Source organism: Cervus elaphus, chromosome 5 (genome assembly GCF_910594005.1).
Source record: "Cervus elaphus chromosome 5, mCerEla1.1, whole genome shotgun sequence".
NCBI lineage: Eukaryota > Metazoa > Chordata > Mammalia > Artiodactyla > Cervidae > Cervus > Cervus elaphus.
Window position 1 is genome coordinate 5,036,355 of NC_057819.1, and position 21,441 is coordinate 5,057,795.

Sequence of the window (21,441 nt, forward strand, 5' to 3'; positions counted from 1 at the left end):
TCAAATGTTGAATTTGTTCTATAATTTATGGATAGTACTGCCCTTAAGTAGAGTCATGATGATGACTGTTTCCCAAAATGAAATATCTTATACATTGTTAAATGTCTTATATTGATCCATTAGTTTGGTGTGGCTGAAATCATTAAAAAATTAATCAAGACTCTTCAGGAAAATCCTGGTCATTTGCTAAATGTTCCATAGTCCATTCACTTTCAAGCAATATGTTTCATGATCATAATTTAAAAAAACACAAACAGAACCCCAACCAGAGTATACATTATTGGCTACTTCTATATTAGTATGAGGAATTTGAGGGATATAATTTAGGCACTGATGTTTGAAATTCCTAGGAAATTTTAAATTGTCCTAGAAAGCTAGGATATGATACCCCATGAGTAGAGGAAAAAATTTGCTTGCCTATGTGGGAGATTGGCTTCATCTTCCTCCTCTCTGTGGAGTCTGTTCTTTTTTAATGCAACTACCTCAGTGAGGAGTCTGTTACTTTTGTACCTGTTGTATCTGTTACCTATTAGATCTGTCCACTTTTGAATGGAGGGACTGGACTGAGTCTTAAAGGAAGACTTGGGGAAGGAAATTAAATTTTTTGTTTTAATATCACTTAGGGCACGCCTACTTGAAATTGCGAACTGTTTCTCTTGACACTGCTGTCTTAAGCATCTATCCTTGGGATTCTAATGCAGTTCCTAATTTTCCTTTTTTAAAAATGAATAACATTTGACTCATTTATTCCCTTTTGTTTTAAGGTCACTGCTATAAAGTCATAGAAAACTTAGTGATTTGGAAAAATCAACGTCAGAGACAGGGTTTAAATTGCCAAGATACAATTTACAGCAGTTTTTTTTTTTTCCTTTTTGATGATCTCCCAAAACTGATGTTTGTCTTTGAAATTTCATGGTGGTAGGCAAATTATAGTTACCAAATTTGCCAGTCTAAAAAGATTCCTTGGTACATGAAAATTTATTTTTTAAAAGGTTATTATTTTTTTAAATTTAAGACTTACATGTGCTCATTGCGTCACATTGGGTTAGAAGAAAATTTTAAGAAAATAACTCATAATCTTGTATCCAAAGATAACTTAGCATAGTTGATACTTTGATCTTGTTCCTTTTGTTAATTTCATAAATGCAGCCATCTTAACATAATTGAGATCGTGTTGTCTGCATTGGTTTGCATTTTGTTTTTTTCTTAGTATAACTTTAAATTGCCAAGGAAAAGCCTGATTATTTTTTGCATTTATTCGTTCATTCATTCTCTGAAACAAAAAATATATGCATATATAAATATGTATAAAAAAATTAAAAAAAATAAATATGTATGTTTGTAACTATATGTGTATATATGAACACACATACATATGTATTTAAGGTACTATGTTTGCTGCTTCTTGGAAAGTGTGTTGTCTTTCTGGGCACAAAAGTTAACTGTAATATAAAGCAGACTATGAAGAATGTCCATATTCTTTTGAAATTTCAACAAGGAACATCTCTGGATTAACTGAACTTTATCTCACAGAGTTTCTTTATTTGTAGATTCCTCTCTTTGGTGCTAAGACTATTGGCCGGAGAAGTCCTGATGGACCAGTGCTGAGCAAAGCTGAATTTGTTGAGAAAGTTCGTCAGAGTAATCAGGCCTGTCATGATGGAGATTTCCACACAGCTATTGTTCTGTACAATGAAGCCCTGGCTGTTGACCCTCAGAACTGTATCTTATACAGCAATAGATCTGCAGCCTATATGAAAATCCAGCAGTATGACAAGGCACTGGACGATGCAATCAAAGCTCGACTTCTCAATCCCAAGTGGCCAAAGGTAGAAATTTCCTCTGCTTTCACAGAACCTTTTGGGCTTTCTTATTTTAATGTAACATTTTATTGACTGAGTACAGTTATTAATATTTTAATAGTCTGTACTTCAGCAAGATGTGGAATTGGCTTCATTGAGCTGGAACACTAGTGAATGCCTTCCTTTTTTATACTTTGGAAGTTTGCTTTCAGTGTCTAATTCTTTTCCTTTGTGTTTGAGATATACATTGTTGTTTTTTACTCCAGCTTACCTTCTTGATAGGATGCATTCTAGTTATTTATCTAGGTTTTGGATATCTCTTTTTTGCACTGATATTTCAGATGGAGTATTATGATCGTGTTTCTTCAGTTTAAAATAATTTTATTTTCTAACAACAACTGCTTGTTTTCAGAATGGTAGTTGATCAGAGAAGCTTTTTTCCCCTAATAAATCAGGATAATTATCTATATTCCCTTGAATAGTTTAAGGCTTGAGTTGTTATCTCTATTTGGTATATACTTTATTTTCATTGTGCCTGTTCACCTTCTAACATCCAGTTTTAGAAATGCTTTCTTAAGATGTGATCAAAGTGTTTGAGATTTTTTTTTTAAATTGAACTACAAACCCATTTCATTCTATTTTTGGCTTTCTGTTGGACTAACAAATGTTAGTGAAAATTTCCCAGAAATTTAAAAACGATTCTTACTATCTTATTAGTGATATGTCATAGTCATGTTGCTTTCTGCTTTAATTCTGGTAGGTATTTTTGGCCTCAGTCAGTGGAATTTCTAGCAATGCTGCTACCTTATAAGTTGTTTAGGATTCTGTAATTCCCTAAAGGATTTCTTTTACAACTATAATCACTGTAAATGAAACCAGATCTGTTTTTAAAAAAATGTTACGTGACACTGCTTGGGAGTTAGATTGCTGTTTTCAAAGGACAGACCTAGGTTCAAATTCCTTCACTTCTATTAATGACAATATGGCTTTAGATAAGTCTCTTAACATCTCTGGGGTTAAGATAAATGGAATGATAGTACCTATCTTGTAAGGTTATTTAAGAGTTAGAGATTATTTGTTACTTGTACATACTTGGTGTTTCGTGTATAACAGCTATGATTGTGCATTTTTATTAAATGTTCAAATTAGTTATTCTAGCAAACCTTGGTCTGTATCCTCTTTTTCTTTCTTTCTTCTTTTTTAAAAGCCTGTGATGATACAGTGAGCCCAATAAATATAGAGAGCTTAAATTTTAGATTAAGTATCTTCATTCCTTCTTTATTGAGGTCTAGTTATTTTGTGTTCTTATTATTTGTGAATAGCTTCAAACTTTTATCTTTTCCCTTTTTCTATGTCATTTCCACTTTCTCATGTCCACTTCTTATGATTTTGCACAGAAAATGGCTGGAAGGTGCACTGTTATGATTTTAGATGAGAAATCAACTTTTTAAGATAATTTCTCTCAATTTTAGTCTCTGATTTTTTTCTCTTATGATAAGTAAGTTTATTGTGTATTTAAAATTTGCATTAATATTTCAACTCCATATTTGGCTTTAAGCAACAAGATTTAGAATTATATAAAGTATAAATTAGGGTTTGTTACTGAAGTCATGAAAGGGTCTTTCTATATAATATGATTCATAATAAAATTAACTTGTGAAGAAATTTCTACTGCATAAAAGTTTCCTTTGATAAAAACTTGCTTTTATACTTTTCTAGGAATATACTTATTATATAAAAGAAGATTCATTTTTACTCTCTTGTAAAGATATGTCTGGTAAATTTTTATCAATTCCTTTTCTTTTTGACTTTTTTCACATTTTCATTATAATCCATTCTGAAATCTTTCTCCAACTGTCATTGTTGTCTAGTTTGATGTGGTAAAACATACCTTCAAATTTCTCTTTCTCTCTCTGTAAAAGTTAATTTTTTATGTTAAGATTGAAGGGTTCCAGAGATTGGATGGAGAGCTTTTTATTCTCATTTATTTTGTCTGAAAGAAATAGTGATTTTGGTGTGATATGGGCTTCAAAAGAAGTATGGACGAAAGCACTATGAGATCCCCCCAGAAAACAATAAGCCTGATCCCATTATGATATCTTTATCTCCAACTGCCTCATAGCTGTTGTCTGTGTATATATTCATTCTTTCTGTGTCTTATTTAAGAAATATTTGTCTTACTGAAAGTTGTAAAGTTTTTCTTTTCCTCTAGAATTTTTGTAGTTTTTACTTTTAGGTCTGTGATTCATTTCAAGTTAATTTTAGGGACTGAATGAGGTAAGGATCAGGTTTATTTATTTATCTTCCAGATAGATAACCATGTTCCAGGCACATTTGTTGAAAAGACTATCCTTTCACCATTGAATTATCTTTGGCACCTTTTCCACAAACCATTTGACTGTAAAAGTGTGAGGATATTACTGTACTGTTTTGTTCCATTGATTTATTATTTATCCTTATCAAAATCATATTGTTTTCATTACTATAATTTTGTAAGTTTTGACATCAGATATTGGGAATCTTCTACCTATTCTTTTTCTAGGTTTTTGCTAATTCTCTGTCTTTGCATTTTTATGTAAGTGTAGAATCAACATCAATTTCTTAAAAAAATCTACTAGGAAACTAATGGGATTGCATTGAATTCTTAGAGTAATTTGGAGATAATTGCTGTCTTAACATTTCAGTCCATGAATATGGTATATCTCTCTGTTTATTTAGTTTTTATTTTATTTCCCTTTGCAACTTCTGTCACTTTCAGTGTTCAGGTCTTTCACATCTTCAATTAAATTTATTTCTAAGTATTTTGTTTTTTGATGCTATTAAAAATGTATTTAAAATTTTTCATTTAGCAATTTTTAATTGCTAGTGTATAGAATTGATGCTTTTGAACTGTGGTGTTGGAGAAGACTCTTGAGAGTCCCTTGGACTGCAAGGAGATCCAACCAGTCCATCCTAAAGGAGATCAGTCCTGGGTGTTGATTGGAAGGACTGATGTTGAAGCTGAAACTCCAATACTTTGGCCACCTGATGCGAAGAGCTGACTCATTTGAAAAGACCCTGATGCTGGGAAAGATTGAGGGCAGGAGGAGAAGGGGACGACAGAGGATGAGATGGTTGGATGGCATCACCAACTCAATGGACATGGGTTTGGGTGGACTCCGGGAGTTGGTGATGGACAGGGGGCCTGGAGTGCTGTGGTTCATGGGGTCGCAAAGAGTCGGACACGACTGAGCGACTGAACTGAACTGAGTCTATAGAAAAAAGTGTGTCATGTGACCCTTTTGAGTTTTCTTTTAAGTTCTAGTAGGGCTTTTTGGATTCTCTCTGTACATGATCCTGTTGTCTACAGGTAATGACAATTTTGCTTCTTCCTTCTTCTTCTTCTTTTTTTTTTTTGGCCTTTGCCTTTTATTTCTTTTTCTTGCTCCATTGTACCAGTTAGGATATCCAGTACAATTATGAATAGAAAAGATTAGAGCAAACTTCCTCTACTCATTCCTGATCTTAGTGCAAAAGTAGGAGCTTTGTATTGTTGATGATGATGCCCTTAATCAGGTGGAGGATATTCCATTCAATTTCTATTATGATTGTTGAATTTTGTCACATTTTTCCTTCATCTATTGAAGTTATATTTTTTCTCACTTACTTTGGAATGTTAAGTTAGCCTTGCAGTCATATAAATACCACTTTGTCATTACATATACCATTTTTATATATTGTTAGATATGATTTGCTATAATTTTGTCAAGAATTTTTGCATCTATGTTTATGAGGAATATTGATTTGTGTTTTCTTTTCTCATGATGTCTTTTGCTGGTTTTGGTATCAGAGGGATACTGGCCTCATATGATGAGTTTTGAAGTGTTCCCTCTTCTTGTGTTTTCTGGAAAAAGGCATGTTTTGTCCTTAAGTATTTGGTAGAATTGACCAGTCTAGTCATCTTTACCGTGACTATTCTTTGTGGGAAGGTTTTAATTATGGATTAAATTTCTTTGATATGAGGGCATTTAAATTTTCTAATTCTTCTTAGATTAGTTTTGGTATTTTGTTTCTTTCAGTTAATTTTTACATTTAATCCAGGTTGCAAATTTATCAGCATGAAATTGTTAGTAACATTCTTTCATTATTGTTTTTCATTTCTGTAGGACCTCTAATGGTGTTCTTTCTTTCATTCTATTTCTTTCATTCTTTTCATACTGTTGTTAATTTGTATCTTTTTTGTTTCATTAGTCTGCCTAGATACTTATCAATTTTGTTCATCTTTCTGTTCAGTTATTAGGTTTATTGATTTTCAGTATTGTACGTTTTCTGTTTCATCAATTTCTGCGCTTTATTATTTTCTTCTTTCTAATTATTTTTCATTTAATTTGTTGTCTTTTTCGTTTCCTAAGATGGGAGGTTAGGCCATTGATTTTATTAAATTTTTTTCTGTATTTCTTTCTGCCTGTGTTGGGTGTGTTGCTTTGCATGGGCTTGGGCTTTCCTCTAGTTGTGGCAAGCAGGGGCTACTCTTTAGCTGCAGTGCATGGGCCTCATTGTGGTGGTTCCTCTTGTTGTGGAGCACAGGCTTTAGGCACATGGGCTTTAGTAGTTGCAGCACACAGGCTCAGTAATTGAGGTGTGAGAGCTTTAAGGTGTGCAGACTTTAGTAGTTGTGGCAGGAGGGCTCTAGAGCATGGGCTCAGTAGTTGTGGTACACAGGCTTAGTTGCTCAGTAATATGTGGAATCTTCCCAGACCAGGGATGGAACCCGTGTCCCCTGCACTGACAGCGCAGTGTCCCACTGCACTCCAGGGAAGACCTAGGCTATTGGTCATAAATCTTTCTTCTTTTTTAACACAATAATTTAAACCTAAAATGTTCTCTCCAATCACTGCTTTTGCTGTATCCCACAAATTTTGACATGTTTTCATTTTAATGATAATGTTAAGAATGTTTTCTAATCCTCCTTATGGTTACTTCTTTGATCCATGAGTTATTTAATGAAGTTTGTACTTATGTCCCTAATATTTGGATTTTTTCAAAGTTATTACTGATATCTAATCTATTTCCATTGTTTTTAAAGGACATACTTGGAATGATATTATTGCTTTTCAATTTACTGAGGCTTGTTTCATGGCCAGCATATGATTTATCTTGGTGAACCTACTGTGAGCAATTGAAAAGAATGAGTATTTTGCAGTAGTGAGCTATAGTTCTATGGATATAAGCTAGGTCAAAGATATCAACTAGGTCAAGGCAGTTGATAGTGTTGTTCATATCTTGTTTCTCTTTGCTGACTTATTTAGGTCTAGTTATTCCATCAATTGCTGGAGTGAAGTTAAAATCTCCAATTAAGATTTTGGAATTGGAGATTTTTCTCTTTATTTTTTATTTATTTATTTATTTTATTTTCCTCTTTATTTATTTATTTTTTATATCTGTGACAGATACGTGTTTTAATTCATATTATCATATAAAATAAAGTCATCATATTATGAATTTTTGGCTATATGAAACTTTTAGTATTTTATTCATTTTCATAGTTTTACAGCATTAGTAAAAATAATGGCCTTTATAAATAAGTATAAAATGGAAGTTGATGAAAAAATAACCCCAAGTCTTCCTTGACTCCCACCCTCCCACCAAAAAACTATCTAGTATATGGCAAATATCCTTTTCACACATTATCTTTAGGCATGTATTCACCTTGTAGTGTGGATGGTTTAGTCGCCAAGTCGTGTCTGACTCTTGTGACCCCATGGACGGTAGCCCGCCAGGCTCCTCTGTCCATGGGGTTTTCCAGGCGGGATTACTGCAGTGGGTGCCACTTCCTTCTCATGATTTTCCTCTTTAATATTGTCAAATTTTGCTTCATGTGTTTTAAAGCTCTGTTATTAACATAAGCACTTTTATTCTTGTCTTCTTGAAGAATTGATCCTTTTATTATTATGCAAGGTTTTTCTTTATTTCTGGTATACTATTTTTGTCCTAAAATCTATTTTGTTTGATATTAATATAGCCACTCTAGCCGTCTTCTGCTTACTTTTTGCTTTATGTATATTTTTCTATTTATATATTTTCAATCTCTCTGGGCTTTTACATTTAAAATTCATCTCTTTTGAACAGCATATAATTGTGTCTTGCTTTTAAAGTCAGTTTTGGCAGTCTTTGTCTCTTAATTGAATGTTTGTCCACTAACAGTTAATGTGATCATCAATACTATTGATTTTGCCTTTACTTACCATTTTATTTCTGTCTTCTGTTTTTGTTCCTCTGTTACTCTTTTCCTGCTATTTATTGGTTTGTTTGAAATCTTTCTGAGTTAATTTTGTTTTTTTCTTGTAAGTTTGCCATTGTTTTCAGTGGTTGTTGATGATACTGTTTGGCTAGTAATTTTCTTGGTTAGAATAAAACCACATACTTTATTTCTTGAATTGAAGCTTCAGCTTCAATACAGATATTGTCTTTAGTTGAATTGCTTTGAATTTGCTTCATACATGTTAACTCAAGGCTTATCCAGAGATGTTGGAAGGCAGAATTTGTGTATCCCTTTTCTGCCTCTTTTCCTTCTGGATCCCCTTCTTCCTTGGCTAAAGGCTATGACTTTTTTGTGCTTCAGTAGTCTGATTCCACAGGCCAGAGAGGCAGCACTCTTGTCCTGCTCACCTGCAATCAGCACTTCACCTCTGCACCCTGAAAATGGAAACTCATTTCATAACTTTCTTTCTCCAGGATCCACCTGCTTCTGATTACTCTCCAGTGCTTTCAGTGGTCACATTTCCCCATTTATTTCTTCCTCTTCTGCTGACAGAGCTGCTCTTGTTGATCCACTCATTTCCCTTTTCTTTTTGTTTATGCCAAGCTTTATGCCTGGGGTTTTTGTCCCTGCTGCCATAGGATCTCAAAGAGTGGGACTAGACTGAAGCAACTTAGCATGCACCCACTATTATTGGGCTACATAAATGAAAGTTGCTTAGTTGTGTCTGACTCTTTGTGACCCCATGGACTGTATGGAATTCTCCAGGCCAGAATATTGGAGTGAGTAGCCGGTTACTTCTCCAGGGGATCTTCCCAATCCAGGGATTGAACCCAGATCTCCCACATTGCAGGCAGATTCTTTACCAGCTGAGCCACCGAGGAAGCCCATTGGGCTACATAGAATAGGTCCAACTCAACTCTTATTTTAAAAAATTCAGTTCAGTTGCTCGGTTGTGTCTGACTCTTTGCAACCCTCCCTGTCTGTCGCCAACTCCCAGAGTTTACTCAAACTCATATCCATTGAGTCGGTGTCGCCATCCAGCCATCTCATCCTCTCTCATCCTCTTCTCCTGCCTTCAATCTTTCCCAGCATCAGGGTCTTTTCCAATGAGTCAGTTCTTTGCATCAGGTGGCCAAAGTATTGGAGTTTTAGCTGCAGCATCAGTCCTTCCAATGAATATTCAGGACTGATTTCCTTTAGGATAGACTGGTTGGATCTCCTTGCAGTCCAAGGGACTCTCAAGAGTCTTCTCCAACACTACAGTTCAAAAGCATCAATTCTTTGGCACTCAACTTTCTTTTTATTCCAACTCTCACATCCATACATGACTACTGGAAAAACCGTAGCTTTGACTAGATGGACCTTTGTTGGCAAAGTAATGTGTCTGCTTTTTAATATGCTGTCTAGGTTGGTCACAACTTTTCTTCCAAGGAGTAAGCATCTTTTAATTTCATGGCTGCAGTCACCATCTGCAGTGATTTTTAAGCCCCCCCAAATTAAGTCTGTCACTGTTTCCACTGTTTCCCCGTCTATTTGCCATGAAGTGATGGGAACGGATGCCATGATCTTAGTTTTCTGAATGTTGAGTTTTAAGCCAACTTTTTCACTCTCCTCTTTCACTTTCATCAAGAGGCTCTTTAGTTTTTCTTCACTTTCTGCCATGAGGGTGGTATCTGCATATCTGAGGTTATTGATATTTCTCCTGGCAATCTTGATTCCAGCTTGTGCTTCATCCAGCCCAGCATGTCTCATGATATACTCTACATATAAGTTAAATAAGCAGAGTGACAATATACAGATTTGGCATACTCCTTTCCCTATTTGCAACCAGTCTGTTGTTCCATGTCCAGTTCTAACTGTTGCTTCCTGACCTGCATACAGGTTTCTCAAGAGGCAGGGCAGGTGGTCTGGTATTCCCATCTCTTTCAGAATTTTCCACAGTTCGTTGTGGTCCACATAGTCAGAGGCTTTGGCATAATCAATAAAGCAGAAATAGATGTTTCTCTGGAATTCTTTTGCTTTTTTGATGAACCAACAGATTTGGCAATTTGATCCTGGTTCATCTGCCTTTTCTAAAACCAGTTTGAACATCTGTAAGTTCATGGTTCACATACTGTTGAAGCCTGGCTTGGAGAATTTTGAGCATTACTTTACTAGCGTGTGAGATGAGTGCAGTTGTACAGTAGTTTGAGCATTCTTTGGCATTGCCTTTCTTTGGGATTGGAATGAAAACTGACCTTTTCCAGTCCTGTGGCCACTGCTGAGTTTTCCAAATTTGCTGGCATATTGAGTGCAGCGCTCTCACAGCATCATCCTTTAGGATTTGAAATAGCTCAACTGGTAATTCCATCACCTCCACTAGCTTTGTTTGGAGTGATGCTTCCTAAGGCTCACTTGACTTCACATTCCAGGATATCTGGCTCTAGGTGAGTGATCACACCATCGTGATTATCTGGGTCATGAAGATCTTTTTTGTATAGTTCTTCTGTGTATTCTTGCTACCTCTTCTTAATATCTTCTGCTTCTGTTAGGTCCATACCATTTCTGTCCTTTATTGAGCCCATCTTTGCATGAAATGTTCCCTTGGTATCTCTAATTTTCTTGAAGAGATCTCTAGTCTTTCCCATTCTGTTGTTTTCCTCTATTTCTTTGCATTGATTGCTGAGGAAGGCTTTCTTATCTCTCCTTGCTATTCTTTGGAACTCTGCATTCAAATGGGTATATCTTTCCATTTCTCCTTTGCCTTTCACTTCTCTTCTATTCACAGCTATTTGTAAGGCCTCCTCAGACAGCCATTTTGCTTTTTTAAAAGCATTTCTTTTTCTTGGGGATAGTCTTGATCCCTGCCTCCTGTATAATGTCGCAAACTTCATCCATAGTTCTTCAGGCACCCTCTCAGATCTAATTCCTTGAAATCTATTCGTCACTTCCACTGTATAAGGGATTTGATTTAGGTCATACCTAAATGGTCTAGTGGTTTTCCCTACTTTCTTCAATTTAAGTCTGAATTTGGCAATAAGGAGTTCATGATGTGAGCCACAGTCAGCTCCTGGTCTTGATTTTGCTGACTGGATGGAACTTCTCCATCTTTGGCTGCAAAGAATATAATCAGTCTGATTTTGGTATTGACCATCTGGTGATGTCCGTGTGTAGAGTCTTCTCTTGTGTTGTTGGAAGAGGGTGTTTGCTATGACAAGTGCATTCTCTTGGCAAAACTCTATTAGCCTTTACCCTGCTTCGTTTTGTACTCCAAGGTCAAATTGGCCTGTTACTCCAGGTATTTCTTGACTTCCTACTTTTGCATTCCAGTCTCCTATAATGAAAATGACATCTTTTTGGGGTGTTAATTCTAGAAGGTCTTGTAGGTCTTCATAGAACCGTTCAACTTCTTCAGCATTACTGGTCAGGGCATAGACTTGGATTACTCTGACATTGACTGGTTTGCCTTGGAAATGAACAGATCGTTCTGTCGTTTTTGAGATTGCATCCAAATACTGAATTTTGGACTCTTTTGTTGACTATGATGGCTACTCCATTTCTTCTAGGGGATTCCTGCCCACAGTAGTAGATATAATGGTCGTCTGAGTTAAATTCACTCATTCCAGCCCATTTTAGTTCGCTCATTCCTATAATATTGACATTCACTCTTGCCATCTCCTGTTAGACCACTTCCAATTTGCCTTGATTCATAGACCTAACATTCCAGGTTCCTATGCAATATTGCTGTTTACAGCATGGGACTTTACTTCCATTACCAATCACATCCACAACTGGGTGTTGTTTTTGCTTTGGCTCTGTCTCTTCATTCTTTCTGGAGTTATTGCTCCACTGATCTCCAGTAGCATATTGGGCACCTACCAACCTGGGGAGTTTGTTAATTTACAATGCTGTGTTAGTTTCAAGTGTGTATGTTTTTATTCTTTTTCATTCTTTTTCCATTATAGGTTTTTACAAGATATTGAGTATATTTCCCTGTGCTATACAGTAAATCCTTTTTGTATATAGTAGTGTGTATATGTTAATCCCAAACTCCTAATTTATCCCCCACTCCCCCTGCTATCCCTTTTAGTAACCGTAAGTTTGTTTTTATATCTATGAGACATTTTTTATGTCTATGAATTGATTTCTATTTTATAAATAAGTTCATTTCTATCATTTCTTTTTAGATTCCACACATAAGTGATATGATATGACACTTGTCTTTTCTCTGTCTGATTTACTTTACTTAGTATCATGATCTCTAGGCCCAGCCATGTTGCTGCAGATGACATGACTTCATTCTTTTTTTTAATTTTTTAAAATTTATTTTATTTATTTATTTATTTTTTTGACTTCATTCTTTTTTATGGTTGTCAACTCTTACTTTTTCCTGGAAACTGCAGTGAGCTTATGTGAATCTATCATTCACTGAGTCCCGCTAACGTCACTTAATTGTTTTTATTGTTCTATAAACCTGTCACTTGAATGTATCTGAGTCTTAAATTAACTTGAAAATTCCTTGAAACTTTGTTGTTTATTTATCTTATAGCCCTAACATTGCTGTGCACTTTTAAAAAAATATTAAAAATTTTTATTTATTCATTTATTGGCTACACAGGGTTCTTGTTGCTACGCGAGGCGTTTTTCTATTTGCAGGGAGTGGGGGCTAGTCTTCGTTGTGGTACATGGGCTCCTCATTGTGGTGGCTTCTCTTACTGAGGAGCACAGGCTCTAGAGCATGGGCTCAGTAGTTGTGATGCACGGGCTTAGTTGCCCAGAGGCATGTGGAATCTTCCTGCACCAGGGATTGAACCTGTGTCCCCTGCATTGGCAGGCAGAGTCTTAACTACCAGGCCACTAGGGAAGTGCAACTATGCACTTTTTATTAAGCCTCAATGAGAAAATTAGGAGGCATAATTGTGTGTGTGTGTGTATGTGTGTTTTTGAAGACTTCTAAGGATGCAGTTGTCACAGACCATAAACTTGATGTTTAGAAATTCTTTTAATCATTAGCTGAAGACCTCAATAGTTTTAGTCTACTTTTTAATCTGTTCTGGAAGAAATCTTTCTTTCAAGTCTCACACATTAAAACCTTTTGTATGTTTGGTGAGATAGCGTTGTATAATGGAAACAGCACTTACAGGCACTCCTTGCCTTGCGTGGTAGCACAGGCCTTAGAGATAACTGTGCAGGCTGAAGACTCTCACTGTGATCACTGCAGCGATTTTGATTGTTCTGTGACCTCTGCAAGTTTTCATCAAAATTTTAAAAACTCTTACTGTAGATTATAAATACGTAAGGAAAGGAAATATTAAATATTAAAATATTTAAAAACTAATATTCAATGCCTGTGATTTAAAACATTAAGTATTTGTTTTATTTTTATATTAAAAACTTACCCAGAGTTATTTGAACAGTGCTTACTTCCTTCTCATCATGTAATTTATAATACAGCATGAGCAAATGTCAATGGCAATATGCCTTGACAAACTGTCATACTCCTTTGTAATTTTGCATCAGCTTCTACTGTTTTAATATTTGTGCTTTCAGTTTTGTGAAATATCTTTGAAAATTCCTGTATTTCCAATAATTTTGCCAGCATCACTTTCTCTGGAACATATTCAGCTTTTTTGTCACAACTCCTTTCTTCATTTATGTCCGTAAGTTCATTATCCAAAGTTCTTCTGACCAAATTCCTTGAATGGTAGACATACCAGCATCCCCACAGTCAGCTGTTCTTTTAGATCTTTCTTTACATTTGATTCCAATTTCACCTTCAGTGTTGTTACTTTTTATTTCTTTGCTGCGCTCATATTCATTGGTCAGTTCTCTTTTGAGACTGTCCATATGGGTTTATCACTGGAAGATAAGGAGGCAGCATAACTACTTCTTTGCTGTTTGTATATGAGCTGAATAACAGATTTGCAGTGACCAATCTCTGACAGACTTTTTATTTATTTATATAATTTGGTTATGCCGGGTCTTTAATTGTGGCATCCAAAATCTTAGTTGCAGCATGTGGGATCTAGTTCCCTGACCAGGGATTGAACCTGGACCCTTTGCATTGGTAGCGCAGAGTCTTAGCTGCTGGACCACCAGGAAAGTCCCTCTGACAGACTTTGAAACAAATGATGTTTGGTCAGTAATCATGATGCATGTCTTTTTATTATGTAGAAATTGTGTACTGAAGAGCTAGCAGTGGAGTCTGTACTTTTACACATTTACTCACAGTTAATATACCCTGGTGATGCCCGTGATGCCATCACTGACTCAGTGAACGTGAGTTTGAGCCAGTTCCGGGAGTTGGTGATCGACAGGGAAGCCTGGTGTGTTGTGGTCCATGGGGTCGCAAAGTAGAACATGACTGAGCGACTGGACTGAACTGAATATACCATGGTATGTAAAACTCGAACTGCATTATTAGGGAACTGGTGTTATTTAACTGTGGTAACTGAAATTCATATATATTGAAGCATGTGAAGCAGAGGCTGCTGGTTCTTTGGTAAGACCTGAGTTTCTTCTCCTTATATGTTGCTTTTCCTCCATTAGCCCTAGTTTTCCTATTATGAACTGGGTTAACATCACAAACCTTGAAGGGTTGTATTGAAGATTAAATAAAATAATGTTAGGCATTTAGCACAGAGTTTCTCATATACAGGTTATTTAATACATGATAGTTACAAATGATGATGGTGCTAACCACCATCATCATGCTACAGTTGTTCTGTATTTGTACACATAGAGTTATTAGTCAAACTACCTAATTCTTTTTTGAGCATTTTTCTTCCTCTTATAATAATCTCAGAAATCATCTGAGTCCTCCCAGTTTCTGCTGATCATTTTTTAAAAAGTATGATGCCACATGGATGAAATATTCCATTAAGATACATGTGTTACAGAGGGAAGAGGGAGACTTTTTTTTACCATATATATAAGACACATGCTCTCTTTTGAATAACTTATCAGGTACTATTTTTCTTTTATATGTGTGCCATATTTTATTTTGACTCAACAAATATCTATTAGGCATTTGCTATATAGGTAAGCATTGTTCTTCTCTGGTAAGAGTGTTTAGTTGATTTATCTTAAAAAATTTGCATATGGACATTTTTCATTGTTTTGATATTCTACTTCTTCTCAACGATTGAAAAAAAAAAAGAATAGGGACTTCTCTGGCAGTCCAGTGATTAAGACATCATGCTTCACTACAGGGTGCATGGGTTTGATCCTTGGTCAGGAAATTAAGATCCCACATGGCGTGGCCAAAATACCAAAAAGAGAGTGTATTGATGATCTAGACTTGTATTTGCTAGCTTTTGCTTTGTAAGAAATCACTCTAAAAACTTAGTGGCTTAAAATAAGAACCATTTTATTTAACTCAAGATTCTGTAAGTCAGCTGGGTGACTCTTTTGGTCTGGGCCAACCCAGCTAATTTCCACTGGACTTGTTCATGTGTTCAAGGACACCTAGGGGTTTGACTGGTGGTTGAATAACCTGAAACAGTCTCATTCCCATTTCTTACAGTTAGAATGCTGTTAGCTGGGAAACGGTAGTAACTGGGCCATGTGTCTCTTATCATCCAGCAGATTTTCATGGACTTCTTCACATGGTAATTGTAGGATTCCAAGCACTGCAAGAAAGTGGAAGCACTGGGACACAGCAGTTTTGAGTCTGTTTTCACCTTTGCTATTTTCCCATTGGTCAGAGCAACTCACATGACCGAGCCCAGACCCACTCTAAGAGGGGATTACCTAAGGGCATATTTAGAAAGGGAAGAATTTTTGGCCATCCTTGTGATTTACCTCTGTATTCCTTGCCAGGTCATATGTACAATATGGTACATATTTATGTACCCTCATTCCTAAAATATATCCCTTGTAAAAATACTTATTTTTAATTGGAGAATAATTGCTTTACAATGTTGTGTTCGTTTCTGCCATACGACATTGTCAATCAGCCATAAGTATACATGTTACCCCTCCCTCCCACCCCCTCACCCCCCTACCCATCCTTCTAGGTCATCACCGAGCAGCGGGCTGAGCTAGCTGTGTTACACAGCAGTTTCCCACTAGCTAGCTGTTTTACACATGGTAATGTGTGTGTTTGAATGTCACTCTCAATTCATCGTACCCTCTCCTCTCGCTGTGTCTACAAGTCTGTTTTCTCCATCTGCGTCTCTATTCCTGCCCTGGAATTCACCAGTACCATTTTTCTAGATTCTATATATATGCATTAATTCAAGAAATTTTTTTCTTTCTGACTTTCCATATTGCTTCTTAGTTGTATCTACTTTAGTTTGATTTCTTACCCTTTATCTTTTTGTTTTGAAATTTTCTTGAATCACATCTTTTCAGACAAGTCAATTGTGAAGTAGTTACTATCATTTTAGTATGAATTGTGAGTTATAGAAATAGTTATATTCTTGAGGGGTTTGGTAGTTTTCATGTGGTACAACACTATATAAGGAAAAATTTCACAGTAAGAAACATAAATACCTCCTCTTTCTGTAAAGCTCTTTTCATATTTTCATTTATTGATTATCAATCAATCAGTCAATTCAGTCGCTCAGTCGTGTCCGACTCTTTGAGACCCCATGAATCGCAGCACACCAGGCCTCCCTGTCCATCACCAACTCCTGGAGTTTACTCAAACTCATGTCCATCGAGTTGGTGATGCCATCCAGTCATCTCATCCTCTGTCGTCCTCTTCTCCCGCCTTCAATATTTCCCAGCATCAGGGTCTTTTCCAATAAGTCAGTTCTTCGCATCAGGTGGACAAAGTATTGGAGTTTCAGCTTCAGCATCGGTCCTTCCAATGAATATTCAGGACTAATTTCCCTTAGGATGGACTGGTTGGATCTCCTTGCAGTCCAAGGGACCCTCAAGAGTCTTCTCCAACACCACAGTCCAAAAGCATCAATTCTTCAGCGCTCAGCTTTCTTTATGGTCCAACTCTCACATCCATACATGACTACTGGAAAAACCATAGTTTTGACTAGATGGACCTTTGTTAGCAAGGAATGTTTCTGCTTTTTAATATGCTGTCTAGGTTGGTCACAACTTTTCTTCCAAGGAGTAAGTGTCTTTTTATTTCATGGCTGCAATCACCATCTGCAGTGATTTTGGAGCCCCCAAAAATAAAGTCTGACACTGTTTCCACTCTTTCCCCATCTATTTGCCATAAAGTGATGGGACCAGATGCCGTGATCTTAGTTTTCTGAATGTTGAGCTTTAAGCCAACTTTTTCACTCTCTTCTTTCACTTTCATCAAGAGGCTTTTTATTGATTATACCTGATGACAAAATCCTATCATCAGGTACAATACTCGATGACAGAGTATTATATCTTATTTGTTAGTTGCTACACCTGATGACAGAGTTATAGGTAATAAAAAATGTTGAAAAATATTGTGGCCTTATGTTTCCTTTTGGTTTACCTAAATTATATTAGTAGCAAAATATAATAGCTCTTATTGGATGCTTATTTGCCAAAGGATTGTCTGAATACTTTTGTGATATCAGTTTTATACTCAAAATAATCTTATGGAGTAGATACTATTATCCAAGCTTTGTAAAAGTGAATGTTTATATTGAGTGAGTGGTTAAATAATTTGCCCAAGACACCCAGCTAGTAAATTAAAGAGTTAGACTTTAACCTAGGTCTGTCTGACTCTGAAGAATTTTTCCTTAATCAGTATACTGTAATACTTCCCTGGATAAAAGAGTTCATTAATTAAGGAATCTTAAGAGTTCAGAATTCTGTCTCAAGTTTTAACACTGATACGTCCATATAATGTTGAGCCGACTATTCAGTTTCAGTTTCCTATAGTATAAATCAGTCTGAGATTGCAATTTATTTGCTTTTTACTTGTCATTACAAGTGAAAAAAAAAAAGATGTTTTAAATGACTTGGAGCTTAATAACAGAAATGCACAAAATGTTTTTAGGTTTATTTTTATAGAATATTAGTATGCATTTATTATATACATTAGTGCTTTTTAAATTTCAGTTCATTTCTTCAGCAAGACACACATTTATTGAGCATTTTTGTGTGCTAGGCACCGTTTTAAAGCTTAGTGATTCAAAAAGAACCAGGCTGTCACAACTAACATTCTGAAGGGGAGACGCAGAAAATAAAGTGATAAATACATATGTAAATATTTGAAAGTGATAAGTGCTTGGAAGACTATTTGAAACAGACTACACTAAAAGGGAGTCCCTGATAGCTCAGCTGGTAAAGAATCCGCCTACAATGTGGGAGACTTGGGTTCGATCCCTGGGTTGGGAAGATCCCTTGGAGAAGGGAAAGGCTACCCATTCCAGTATTCTGGCCTGGAGAATTCCACGGACTGTATCGTCCATGGGGTCACAAAGAGTCAGACACGACTGAACGACTTTCACTTCACACTGAAAGGAAAGAGTCCTGAGAAGATGAGTGGCAGAATTAGAGGAGAGTGCTGGGGAGGAGATGAGATTCAGTGGGGCCCGGAAGGACTGCATTTGAAGATTTGGGCAAAGTGCATTCTAGGCAGCATAAGCAGCTAGTTTGAATTTGGTTAACGGAAGAAAATAGCACAAACGTCAGTGGAGCACAATGAACGAGTGAGTGAAGTGGAGACTGTAGGAGATGAGGTTGTTGAGGTGGCCAGGAGCCAGGTAATGTACAGCCTTGGCTTTTTAAACCATTGTAGGGTTTTAAGGTTTATTCAAAGATTGATAGGATATGATTGAAAGATTTTAACCAGAGTGATAACAATTTATGGTCAGTCTAGTTAAAGGTTATGAGTATGTTTAATTTCTACATATCTGTGACTTTCCAAAATTTCTTCTGTTACTGATTTAAAATTTCATTCCATTGTGATACTTGGTATCATATCAATCATTTAAAATTTATTGAGGCTTGCTTTATAGCTTAGCATATCATCTTTCTCAAGAATGTTCTGCCTGCATTTGAGAACAATGTATATTCTCCTGTTGTTGAGAGGGGTGTTTTTTAGATGTACAGTAGGCCTAATTAGTTTATAGTATTGTTCAAGTCTTCTGTGGTCCTGTTCATTATTGGAAGTTTTGACATCCCTAACTATCATTGTTGAATTCTCTTTTTTTCCCTTCACTTCTATTAGTTTTGCTTCATGTATTTTGGGGGCTCTGTTGTCTGGTGCTAATATTTTTATAATTTTATGTCTTGCTGAAAGATTGATCGTTTTGTCATAAAATATCCTTGGTCTGTAGTCACAATTTTTGCTGTAAAATCTATTTTGTCTGATATTAATAGCGCACCATCTCTATTTTGGTTGCTGCTTACAGGGTGTATCTTTCCCCATACTTTTCCTTTCAACTTGTTACTTTGAAACTAACATGAGTGTCTTGTAAATAGTCTATGACTATATCATGGTTTTGTTTTTCAATAACAATCTATTCTGTCAATCCCTCTCCTTTGATTGTAGTGTCTAATTCATTTATATTTAATGTAACTGCTGAAAAGGTAGGGTTTATACCTGCTTTTTATGTTTCCTATATGTCTTTTTTAATGTCTTATTTGTTTTTTGTGTCTTTTTTTCTGTTCTTCTCTTCCTGCATGACTTCTTTTTTTATGTTAAATATTTTCTTATATACCATTTATATTTCCTTGTTTTTTTTACTATATATATTTTTATATTTTATATTTATTTATTTTTACTATATATATTTTTAGTTTTTTTCCCACTGGTTGCCCTAGGAGTTATAATTAACATCTTTATTTAAAACAATATAGTTTGAATTTATATAAATTTAATTTCAAAAGTATACGAAACTTTGATATGATACAGCTTCATTCCTTTCTCCTTCCTTTATGCTATTTGTTGTCCTACAGATGACATCTTTATATATTATAAGCCCTTCAGCATAATCTTATAATTATTACTTTATGCCATTGTCTTTTAAATGAAACAGTTTCTACTTCTTAATTGATATTCTGTTTTTGGTGAGACATTGAGCTCAGTTCAGTTCAGTCGCTCAGTCATGTCCAACTCTTTGCGACCGCATGAACCACAGCACGCCAGGCCTCCCTGTCCATCACCAACTCCCAGAGTCCACCCAAACCCATGTCAATAGAGTCATTGATGCCATCTGGCCATCTCATCCTTTGTCGTCTCCTTCTCCTCCTGCCCTCAGTCTTTTCCAGCATCAGGATCTTTTCCAATGAGTCAACTCTTCCCATGAGGTGGCCAAAGTATTAGAGTTTCAGCTTCAACATCAGTTCTTCCAATCAACACCCAGGACTGATCTCCTTTAGGATGGACTGGTTGGATCTCCTTGCAGTCCAAGGGGCTCTCAAGAGTCTTCGCCAACACCACAGTTCAAAAGCATCAATTCTTCGGCACTCAGGTTTCTTCACAGTCCAACTCTCACAGCCATATATGACCACTGGAAAAACCATAGCCTTGACTAGATGGACCTTTGTTGGCAAAGTAATGTCTCTGCTTTTGAATATGCTGTCTAGGTTGGTCATAACTTTCCTTCCAAGGAGTTAAATGTCTTTTTATTTCATGGCTGCAGTCACCATCTGCAGTGATTTTGGAGCCCAGAAAAATAAAGTCAGCCACTTTTCCCCATCTATTTGCCATGAGTGATGGGACCGGATGCCATGATCTTAGTTTTCTGAATGTTGAGCCTTAAGCCAACTTTTTCACTCTCCTCTTTCACTTTCATCAAGAGGCTCTTTAGTTCTTCTTCACTTCTGCCATAAGGGTGGTGTCATCTGCATATCTAAGGTTGTTGATATTTCTCTCGGCAATCTTGATTCCAGCTTGTGCTTCATCCAGCCCAGCATGTCTCATGATATACTCTACATATAAGTTAAATAAGCAGGGTGACAATATACAGATTTGATGTACTCCTTTCCCTATTTGCAACCAGTCTGTTGTTCCATGTCCAGTTCTAACTGTTGCTTCCTGACCTGCATACAGGTTTCTCAAGAGGCAGGGCAGGTGGTCTGGTATTCCCATCTCTTTCAGAATTTTCCACAGTTTATTGTGATCCACACAGTCAAAGGCTTTGGCATAATCAGTAAAGCAGAAATAGATGTTTTTCTGGAATTCTTTTGCTTTTTTGAATGTCCAGCGGATGTTGGCAATTTGATCTCTGGTTCCTCTGCCTTTTCTAAAACCAGCTTGAACATCTGGAAGTTCACGATTCACGTATTGCTGAAGCCTGGCTTGGAGAATTTTGAGCATTACATTATTAGCGTGTGAGATGAGTGCAGTTGTACAGTAGTTTGAGCATTCTTTGGCATTGCCTTTCTTTGGGATTGGAATGAAAACTGACCTTTTCCAGTCCTGTGGCCACTGCTGAGTTTTCCAAATTTGCTGGCATATTGAGTGCAGCACTTTCACAGCATCATCTTTCAGGATTTGAAATAGCTCAGCTGGAATTCCAT

The 21,441-nt window shown here is 36.3% G+C and overlaps 1 protein-coding gene across 5 annotated transcripts in view; it reads left to right on the forward strand.

The window, feature by feature from the left end:
• The window catches only part of TTC28 (tetratricopeptide repeat domain 28), a 575,247-nt gene that overhangs the window by 16,395 nt on the left and 537,411 nt on the right, over window positions 1–21,441 (forward strand). For 4 of the 5 annotated variants that reach the window (XM_043901459.1, XM_043901460.1, XM_043901457.1 and 1 more), the window contains exon 2: window positions 1,551–1,829. The exons of the other annotated variant lie outside the window; for it this stretch is intronic. In XM_043901459.1, the coding sequence (XP_043757394.1) occupies window positions 1,551–1,829 (279 nt within the window). The remainder of the gene's footprint in view (window positions 1–1,550; window positions 1,830–21,441) is intronic. 5 annotated transcript variants of the gene reach the window in all.